At 41.6% G+C, this 11268-nt stretch overlaps 1 protein-coding gene across 1 annotated transcript; it reads left to right on the top strand.

The window, feature by feature from the left end:
- The first annotated feature begins 9037 nt into the window (after window positions 1-9037).
- LOC141673275 (uncharacterized) lies at window positions 9038-9676 on the top strand. Its single transcript, XM_074480010.1, has one exon. The coding sequence runs from the start codon at window positions 9038-9040 to the stop codon at window positions 9674-9676; it is 639 nt and encodes a 212-aa protein (XP_074336111.1).
- Window positions 9677-11268: the final 1592 nt, after the last annotated feature.

Here is an 11268-nt window from a genome sequence, read left to right as displayed (position 1 = left end):
CCGTTGAAAGTCATATACATTTCTGGAATTTTTATCCGTCAACGGATAAAACTGAAGTGCTCTTCAACGGATGACAGTTTACCTTATCCGTTGAAATATCACATCAGTCGATTCAGGTGTTTCACAGCCGTTAATTCTATTATCTTAACCGTTGATACTCATACATACAGCTGTATGTATTTGTTTTAAAGGTAGTTTTTAGAATACTTACAGTTTATTCTTAAACGGCTGAAATTCACTTACATATATTTATTGTTTAATCTCCTATTTATGCATTTTAATTTGAGAAAGTATATAAGCCCTTCTGATTTTTCATTTTTTTTACTTTACACTTTCTTGAAATTTCAAAGCTTTTACCATTTTCTCTCTGCAAAACCTTCAAGTTATTCTCTGCAAATTCTACTCACAACAATGGCACCAGTAGTAAAGATTATGTCTCAATCCGGATTCATCTATGAGAAGAACAATTTCATAGCTTTGGTAGCAAAGAATGAAGCCCACTCAGATTATCACAAAATGATGGACTTCATCAAAAACTGTAAACTTAGCTATGCAATGCTGGAAGCCCCAACGATTTACTGTGAAGTAGTTGAGGAGATTTGGACAACTGCTGAGTTCAACTCAATAGATATGACTATCTCCTTCACTCTCAAAGGTAAAAATCACTGTGTTAACTGTGATGATTTACTAGCATGTTTTAAATTACCTGAGAACAATGCCATGACACCACACACTGATAATGATGTATCCAGCATGTTAGATTCCATAGGTTATTCTCTTAACTCTGCTAGTTTAGGGAGTATTAAAAGAAAAGGCCTTAGGAAAGAATGGATTTTCTTGGGGATGCCTTTATCAAGGTTTTCTCTGGGAAAATTAGCAATTTTGATGCCATAACTTCATCTCTTGTTAATATGCTCTATATGCTTGTTTCTGATAGGTATTTTAATTTTAGCAACTATAGAATTGGGTACTAGATTAGGTAACAAAGCTAATAGATCTAATAACATCTATTATGCTAGATTCTTTATGTTATTGGCTAACCATGTTGCTGAAGGTTTGGTCATAACCAATGAGAATAATAAACTCAAGTGCTGGGCACAAGAGAAAAGAGTTCTTGCAGATTTATTGAGAATGGATCTCAACAGCAGTGTGCCATTGGTATATTTACCAATCATGAATGCACCTCAGGTAAGTGAGGTAATTGCTTCTACAACTCCTACTTCTTCCAACCCCTCTATTTCTTTATCTTCTAGTGTGGCCATGGAATCTGTGACAATGCCCCAACAGATTCCTACCAAGGTCACCAAAACTAAACTTTCAAAATCAAAGACAAAGAAAACTACCTCTGTTGTTTCTCAAAAGACAACAGTTGTAACATCTACCATTAACCTTGAAGGGAGTGAACAGGGTGTGAGTGGTGAGGGGAGGGGTGAACATCAAAGAAACCCCCAGGATAAGGAAGGAGAGATAAGTGCTTCCCAAGCTAGCCAAGCCACAGTTTCTCAAAAAGTTGTGGTGGTTGAAAGGGTTACTAGCATATCCCTAGCTGCATCCTCCCAAAAGGATGTAACTATTGAAAATAGTTCCCAACCAGGAACACAGAACAAACGAGGGAGGGACACTAAAGCCAAACACTCATCAACAAAAGCCTTTATTAGAAGAAAGAGAGCAAGAACCCAATCTTCTACACAGGGTGCACACACTGCACAGATACATCCATCTGTATCTATGCCTTCTCAAACTCAGTTTGATGTGGCTCCAACAAATGTGGAGTCACAGCCCCATTCTCTCACAATTAACACACATCAATCACCACACACTTCTTCACCATCTCTAGATGTGGATATGTTATTCCCATCAATTCCTGATTCTCCCTCTTTACAACTCAGGGAGGAGCCCCACTCAAATACAGGTGATCATCATCTTTTAGATGATTTGTTGGATCACTCGCAAATTCTTTCAGATGTAATTGAAGGATCTGTGTCACCAAAACTCATATCAATCTACACAGATTCAACAGTTATATCACTTTCAATTTCTACTTCTTTTCCTTCTTCAACGGATATCACTCATCCGTTGACAAGTGGTTGTTCTTCAACGGATAAGCGTAACAACAGTTACCCGTTGATACCATCAGTTTCACCTTCAACGGCTATTCCTCATCCGTTGATAATCTCTACACACACAACTGAAACAATTCCAAGTGTAGAAGACTTGATGACTGTACAATCACTTCTAGGACTGAGGGAAGGGAGTGACAATTTGAGTGAGAGGCTGGGTTGCTCCCAGGCAAAAGGAGAGATTGAGAGCTCAAACATGCATGCTATTTTTTCCAGCATGGCAAAAGTAAGTGAGAGGAGTACCACCTTAGTAGGTGAAGGTGAGGGAGTGAGTTGTGTGAGCCAGGGGGAGCCCCTGATGCAAGAACATAGAGAAAATGAGAGAAAGGCAGGTACAGCAGAAATAAGGATGGATCCAGCCATTGCTAGTGAGTCAATGATTGTGAATGATGCTGAAAAGGAAAGACAATTTCAGCAACATTACAAAGCTGTTATTGATAACATTTCCTTGGATGCTGACACTTTTACTCATCCTGTTTCAGCCTATCAATTATTGGCTGCACAGGGCAATGTGGAGGCAGAAAAGACACTACATCTAGTACATACAACAGCATCTCTTCAAAGGGACAAAGCTGCTATTAACAAGATGCCTTCAACAGCTGGTGAATCATTTGAAGAATTTGGAGTAAATTCTGATGATGATGACTTTGTTTCTTCTGATGGAAGCATGAACTTAGGGGGAGATGAAGGCCCTAGTTCTATTCCAAATCTACCTGAATGGGCCTTCACAAAGGAGTCTACAACAGGGCAATTCAATGTCTCCTTAGTCAAACAAATCAGTACTATCAAACAGGCCATTCAAAAAACTTCTCATGCTGGTACAAAGGCTATCCTTACAGCTCACTTGGACTCACTGCATCTCATGAAGTTGCAGCAAGTAAGACAGAATCTGAGTGTGGATGAACTCAGAAAGGATATTACTGACTTGAAATCCTACAATTCTGAAAAATTGGATTCAGTCATGCCCTATGGTACAATGCAGGACATTTTGTTGAGATTGAAAAAGGAATCACATACTGAAAAGAGGCTGGCCAAATTGGAAGACAGAGTTCAAGTTATTGAAGATTCTGTGGCCACCATTCTTCACAACCAACAATCTCAAACAAATCTACTTATGCAGCTGGCAAAAGCACAGGGCTTGACCCCTCTCCTTGATGATAACAAAAAGGGGGAGAGTAAAAGGGAAGGGGAAGGAGAGCCATCTACAAAAATCCAAATATCTAAAGTGCTAGTTCCTGCCATCACTACTTCTCCAATCATTCAAATCAAAGGAAAGCCTGATGGAATTGATTTAATCCAGCTAGCAGCAGCTGAAATTCAAGTGAAAGAGCAAAGGAGGAGAATTGATGAAAGGATGCAACAACTGTTTGGCTCTACACAAGATAAATCAATATCTGTGAAACATAGCACAAAGGTTGAACCAATCAATATGGAGCACAAGCCAGAAAGGAGAAATAAGGTTGGAGAGACTTCTTTCAAGAATCTAAAACCCATGGTTCTCAAGCCCAACACTAGATCCAGCAAGGACTCCACAAAGAACCCTCTAGACTTTGCTTAGATGAAAGAAGTGGACTTTCCTCTTCCAAAGCCTGATGAAGACAAAGTTTTGGGTACCAGCATCATAAAACACTAGGAGACCATGGATGAGGCAGTAAGGAGAAACATGGCTATTATCTTTAGAGAGGGAAAGAGCATATGTGTGATGCAAGGACATCCCAAATTCTCAATAGCCAAGAGGGAAGAAACCAAAAGGTTAAAGAAAGAAGCTGAAAAACTCTAGGCTGACAAAAGAGCACAAGCAAAGCTTGAACAAAAGCTAAAGTCAAGTCTAGTTGAAAATGAGAAAGGAATTGAAGTCAGGGGTGAAGATAAGATTGCAAACTTAGATGAGGTTTTTGGGAGTATATTTGGTGAAAGTATGGAGGAAAAAGAGGAATGGCAGAAGGGAAACAGAAGAAAGGCCAAGGCACATAGAAGGAGTGAAGGCAACACTGAAGAAACTAAATCTCTACCTTCCATACCTGAACCCTTTGTTGCTGATCCCACTATAAACATCCATGGTGAACCAATCATCCCAAAAGAGGAACCTATTGATTGGGACACCATCAATTTGCCTACCTTTTTAACCACTCTTCCACTACCAAAGAAACAGAAAAGAAAATCCAAATCTACACCTCCCCTAAACTCTAAGAAATTCACTCAAAAACATAAACCTAACCCTAAGCCACCCATTTCTAAAGATGATTATGTTCACATCTGTGACATAAAAGAAATTTCAGACATTGAACTCTATCTGGATGAGCTGGAAGATGTAAGGGGAATTGCTGCTTACAGACAGCTACCAGAGAGATTGGTGTTCAGATACAAAGGAGCTGGGGAAAGAACATGGCCTCTCTACAGGATTCTGAATGAAGGCTACTCTACCTTGATCAGAGACTTTTCAGCCATACAAAAGGATTCTGGCTTTACCAGGACTGCCAAGACTGAAATTCTCAACAAGATTGCCAACATAAGGAAAACTTGGAGGGAGCCCAATGCCTTGCCCAGAACCTTACTCATTCAAGAAAGGGGAACTACAATTCACAAATCACCTCATTGGTTGATGGAATTCAGAGATGATAAAGGAGTCAGAAGATTTTTCAGACTTGAAGACCAACTCAAGATTGCCAGCAATAAAACTCTCAAAGAAATGCAATCTAAGTTAGATATCAGTGATGAAGATGAAGCTGAATTCTTCAGACAACTCCAACTCCAAATTGAGGAAAATGACAAAGGGCTAGGAAAGAAAACCAGGGATCAAAGAAGAAAAAGATGATTTGCTCAGGCTAGAGGAGCATCCTTGGAAATACTGTAAATCTTCAATTACCTTCTAGTACATACACTTTTACAGCACTTTTGAATTTCTACTTAGTTTCAGTTCATATATTTGTTAAGTGTTTTGTTATCATCAAGTTAACCTTGAATTTATGTCTACAATTCTTATAGACATAAATAGAGGGAGATTGTTAGGAATATATGTGCATTAGTTTGATGATATGTTTAACAAAACACTTAAGTAGAAATCTAGTGTTTGTAGCCTCAACGGATAAGACCATTTTGGCTATCCGCTGATGGTGTAGCTTTACTTAGAAATAAGTCTAGTGTTGTAGCACATTTCAGTCTCTGTATTTAAGATATAATTCTTAGAAGTTGAGAGAAAATATAAGTCATGTTGACTACTAGAAGATATGCAAATAGGAAGGCCAATTGTAAATATTTCATGCCTTGTAATTTTGTATAAATGAAATGGTGTCAACGGATAACTTAAAGACCTTCAACGGATGAGAAACAAAGCTTCAACGGATGTCTCTAAAGCTTCAACGGATAACATCCTTCAACGGATGAGTGCATCAACGGATAGAGCTTCAACTGCTAACACATCAACGGATAAAGCCATCAACGGATGAAGGCTTCAATGGATGTTCTGTTAAATAGCAGTTGACAAGTGGTAGTTGTACCTACAAACAGAGGCACATGGGTTGACAGAGACAACTGAGATGTGGTAGCCTATTTCAGGAACATCAGAAAAAGCAGCCATTCTACTCTAGTATAAAGAGGCAATAGTCAACAATGCACTGGAGTAAAAATGGAGAAGAAACAAGTGGAGAACTTATTTTATCATTGTACTTTTTATCTTTGTCTTCACTTGTAAACTTGGTGATATATAAACCAAGTAGCAGCTAGTAATTAGATAAGAATTTTTCCAGAGCTGTTTAGAAAAATCTTGAGAGAAAAATTATCTAGTTCTTGAATCACAGATTTTCTGAAATACCATCTCTGGTGGAACAACAATCCACCAGAAAAGTTTTTAAGGTCTGTTGTGTTCTTTACATTAGTGTTTGAATATATATCTGTCAGTATTAGCTTAAAGCAATTCATACACTTGTTTATCTTAAACACATAGCCTTTGAAACTGCTCAAAACTTGAAAAAGTTTTGAGATTTACATTCAACCCCCCTTCTGTAAATCTCATTGTTAGTTCATTAGGAATAACACCGCACCCCAGCAGGTCTCCCACATAATGAAGTTCTATGTCATAAGCGCAGCCTCATCGTACAACATGATTCTTGGGGGGCCCACAATCACCAAACTCAGAGCAATCCCCTCGACTATTCATTTAAAGCTCAAGTTCCCAACTCCGGGAGGTACTGGTGAGCTAAGAGGAGATAGAGAAATGGCAGGGAAGTGCTATGGCCAAGCTTTGGTCATGGTGGAAACAGAACCTGAAAACACAAAAAAGCTGATGACCCTGCCCAAGGGACAAAGCCAAAAGAAGCATCGCGAACACCTTAGTAAAAGGGCCCGAATCGATATAAATATGATCGAGGACTCCGGGTACAGCGTAACTAACGCGGATGCCCGGATTCAAAAATTTGTGGAAAGCAAGGAAAAGACAAAGGTCGAGCCAGCCTGGAAAACAGTTAAAATAGAGCTGGAGCCCGGGAACCCCACCCGAAATCTTAAAGTCGGCAAAGGCCTGGAAGCCACATTCCAGAAAGAACTCATTGACCTATTGAAGGAATATGCTGACGTGTTCGCTTAGGCCCCAGAAGACATGTCGGGGATTGATGAATCAGTGGCGATGCACAGTCTGGATGTGGACCCAAGGCAAAGACCAATCAAACAAAAACGAAGAAATTTTGCCCCGGAAAGACAACAGGCGATCGATCAAGAGGTCGAAAAGTTGCTGAAGGCAGACATTATATGTGAAATTAAGTATCTGGATTGGCTAGCAAATGTTGTGCTAGTCAAGAAAGCAAATGGAAAGTGGCGAATGTGCGTTGATTACACAAGTCTCAATTCGGCATGCCCTAAAGATTCCTACCCCCTACCCAACATTGACCAGCTGATAGACACAACCTCGGGTCATGTTATGCTAAGTTTCATGGATGCTTTTTCAGGATATAACCAAGTCAAGATGAATCCGGCAGATATCGCAAAGACAGAATTCATTACACACCAGGCTGTCTACGCTTTTGTTATAATGCCATTTGGATTAATCAACGCCGGAGCAACGTATCAGAAAATGATGAACACCATCTTCAAAAGTCAACTGGGCAGGAACATGGAATCTTATGTTGATGATATGATCTCTAAGTCGGTCACAATCCCAGATCATATCAAGGACCTCAAGGAATGCTTTGACAATTTGAGAAAGTATAATATGAAGCTGAACCCGGAAAAATGTGCTTTCGGGGTCCCCTCTGGGAAATTTCTTGGTTTTCTGGTCAGTGAACGGGGAATAGAAGCCAACTCGGAGAAGATAAAAGCTATAACGGAAATGGCAGTTCCCCAGACTCAAAAGGATATTCAGAAGCTAGCGGGATGCTTGGCAGCCCTTCGCAGATTTATCCCCAAATTGGAGGAAAGGTGTCTGCCTTTCTTTGATCTGTTAAAAGGAGCCCGAAATAAAAAGCTAGTCAATTGGACTCTGGAATACCAAATAGCATTTGAAGAAGTCAAACAACACCTGATGAACCCGCCTATTCTTTCAAAAGCAAAGCCCGGGGAGCCTCTTTATCTCTACATTATGGCCGGTGAAAGAGCGGTATCCTCTGCACTAATCAGGGAGGAAAATAGTTCACAAAGCCCGGTATACTATGTGAGTCAAGTCTTGAAGAACGCTGAAACCCGGTACCCAAACTTGGAGAAATTCGCCATGGCTCTTGTGCACTCGAGCAGGAAGCTAAGGCAATATTTCCAAGGCCAGGAAATCAAGGTGATTACTAATCAACCACTTCGGAAAATCATTCACAAGCCAGATGCCTCCGGGAGATTGGTCAATTGGACAATTGAATTGAGCCAATTTAACATCAAATTTATCCCAAGGACGGTAATAAAAGCCCAGGCGTTGGCCGAATTCGTCATGCAATGCACCTTCCCCGGAGTCCTAAAGGCACCTAGAATTCAACCCGGGGAAGAAAAGGAGATTATCAACAGAAATTCTTGGACACTGTATGTTGATGGTTCGGCAACAGCCGAAAGGTCCGGGGCTGGCCTGATCCTTTCCAGCCCAGATGGATTCACAATTCAACAAGCCATAACCTTCGCTTTCAAAGCAACAAACAACTAGGCTGAATATGAAGCTCTCCTCTCCGGACTCAGGCTAGCCAAATCCCTTGGGGTAAGGCGTTTAATCATCTATAGTGATTTTCAAATTGTGGTAAGCAAACCAACGGTGAATATATTGTAAAGGATCCCAAGCTGGCTCGATATCAGGAAATGGTGAGGGCTATCTTGGAAACCATCACGGACTCAACCATCTAAATAAACAGAGAGGAAAATACGAAGGCAGATGAGCTGTCCAAGCTCGTCCAGAATACTTCGGATTTAAGCAGTTCAGTTTACTTCGAGGAGCTCGGGGCACCCAGCACCGACCAGCCCGAAGTCTTATGCGTCAACAGCCCGGACAACTGGATGACTCCTTACATAGCTTATCTTAAGGATGGGACCCTGCCAGAAGACCAGAACAAGGCACGCTACCTTAAGTATAAGGCTGTCTGTTTCTTTCTAGAAGATAATTAGCTATACAGGCGAACCTTCTCTGCCCCGACTCTAAAATATGTTGACCCGGACGAGGCAGATTATTATCTTCGGGAGGTACATGAGAGAATCTGCGGAGATCACTTAGCCACTAAAGCTCTAGCCTACAAATCATCAGACAAGGCTACTATTGGCCCACCATCCACGCCGATGCAATTTCCTATGTGAAGAAATGCAGCAAGTGTCGAAAGTTCAGCAATGTACCAAAGCAAAGTCCAAGCCTCCCCGGGTCTATTCTATCCCCGGTCCCATTCGTCATTTGGGGAATTGATATCATTGGTCCTTTTCCCCGGGCGAAGGGGGATTTACGTTACGTGCTGGTAGAGATTGATTATATGACTAAGTGGGTAGAGGCCAAGGCCATAAGGACCATCAACCAGCAGGATTACATCAAATTCATGGATTCGATTGTAATGAGGTTCGGGATTCCAAAGGTCCTGATCTCGGATAACGGGCCGCATGGTTCAGATTTTGAAGCTTATCTGAAAGAGCTCGGGATAAAGCACAAGAAGGCATCTGTGGCCCATCCGCAAGGAAATGGACAAGTAGAGGTCACAAAAAGGACCATACTGCGAGGTTGGGAAAAAAGGCTGGAAGAGTCTAAGAAGAACTGGCCAGACGAGCTCCCGAAGGTCTTATGGTCCTACAGAACCACCTCCCGGACTGGAATCGATGAGACTCCATTTAAACTCTCCTACGACACCGAGGCTCGGTTAACGGTAGAAACCGGGTCCCCTTCCCACAGAGTGGTCAACTTTGATGAAGTCTCCAATATCGAAGGCCTTAAAACCAACCTTGAACTCTTGGATGAAGTAAGATACCGGGATGTAGAGAAAATGGAGAGCTACAAGGAAAAAACAAAGCTTTACTTTGCGAAGAAGGCCAAGATAAGAGAATATGTGGTGGGAGATCTAGTACTCCGGGACACCGAAGCCTCAGACCCAACTAACCAAGGGAAACTGCAGCCGAACTAGGAAGGCCCCTACATAATCAAGGAAGTACTCCGGCCGGGAACTTACAAGTTGAACTACCTCAGTGGGACCGAGGTCCCCAACACCTGGCACGGAACACGGTTAAGGAAGTTCTACCAGTAAGAGAAAGGTGCACATTCTGGGAATATTTGTACATTTATACTATGATATTTTGATGTAAATACTATTCTAATTCACCCCAGAATGTAATTTTTGCTTTCAATATAAATGAAAAACTCTACTTTAAGCGTCCCATAGCTTGAGTCAATTTCATTATGTTCCCTTATTTGCCATCAAATTTCAATAGGAATTTTACCCCTACCCGGGGTCATATAAAAGCACGGCCCATGTGCACTTATAAAAATTCCTATAATTTAGAAATTTTACCCCTTCCCGGGGTCTGCATAAGCACAGCCATGTGCACTTATAAAAATTCCTATAGTTTAGAAATTTTACCCCTACTCGGGGTCACATAAAAGCACAGCCCATGTGCACTTATAAAATTCCTATAGTTTGGGAATTTTACCCCTACCCCGGGTCACATAAAAGCATAGCCCATGTGCACTTATAAAATTCCTATAGTTTAGGAATTTTACCCCTTCTCGGGGTCTGCATAAGCACAACCCATGTGCACTTATAAAATTCCTATAGTTTAGGAATTCTACCCCTTCCCGGGGTCTGCATAAGCACAGTCCATGTGCACTTATAAAAATTCCTATAGTTTAGGAATTTTACCCCTTCCCGGGGTCTGCATAAGCACAGCCCATGTGCACTTATAAAAATTCCTATAATTTAGAAATTTTACCCCCTCCAGGGGTCCGCAAAAACACAGCCCATTTGTGCTTAGGAAAATTCCTAAATATTCCTAAAGTTAGAAATTCTCATATGCAAATTAAAGCGACAAGTGGAAAGAAAGAAAAGCACAAATACATTAAATTACCCCGGGGAAACACACCCCAGGAGGCAAATTGAAATCATTCAAACTACAAACGAGATTAAAATAGCCAAAAGGCTAAGTTCAGACAATACTTAAAAAACAGGAAATGGAAATTACATGCCAAAAATGGTAAAGTCTTCAAGATGATGCTGCTGGATCGGCAAGAGGAGAGGAAGGCTGCTCAGGATCATCTTTCGGGAGCGGAGGCTGCTGGGCGAGAGGTGATTCAGGGAGGGGAGCGGCGCTCCCGGAGGCTTCGTCTCCGGACTCCCTTGCCAAGATGACTTCCGCTTCTTGCTCCAATCGGGTCTCCTCCGGTGATGTACTTCTCTAGGAAGACATCAATCGTACCCTGAGGATTTTCGTTGAGGTATTTGGAAGCAACCCTCCAGCAAATCTGAATTTTCTCCAAGATTTTGTCATTTAACTCCTCAAAGTATGCTAGAGTGCCCCGGAACCCCGCCAGGACCTCTTCGGAAGTAGGACTGCGGCCAAATCATCCTTCAACTTCCTGTTCTCCGCCTTCACTTCCCGGAATGAAGCATCAGCCCGGTCCTACCTCTCCCGGAGCTCGGCTATAAGCTTCTTGTGTGCATCCACCTCCTTCGCATTAGCCTCCTTCGAGTCCTTGATCTCCCAGGACAGCTTCTCAGCTTCG

This window comes from Apium graveolens, chromosome 7 (genome assembly GCF_009905375.1).
Source record: "Apium graveolens cultivar Ventura chromosome 7, ASM990537v1, whole genome shotgun sequence".
NCBI lineage: Eukaryota > Viridiplantae > Streptophyta > Magnoliopsida > Apiales > Apiaceae > Apium > Apium graveolens.
The sequence above is the reverse complement of the archived record's forward strand: the minus strand, read 5'-3'. Positions and strand labels throughout refer to the sequence as shown.

What these genes read in the sequence shown, in the direction of transcription:
- LOC141673275 (XM_074480010.1), top strand. Translation starts at nt 9,038, where the DNA reads ATGACTAAGTGGGTAGAGGCCAAGGCCATAAGGACCATCAACCAGCAG.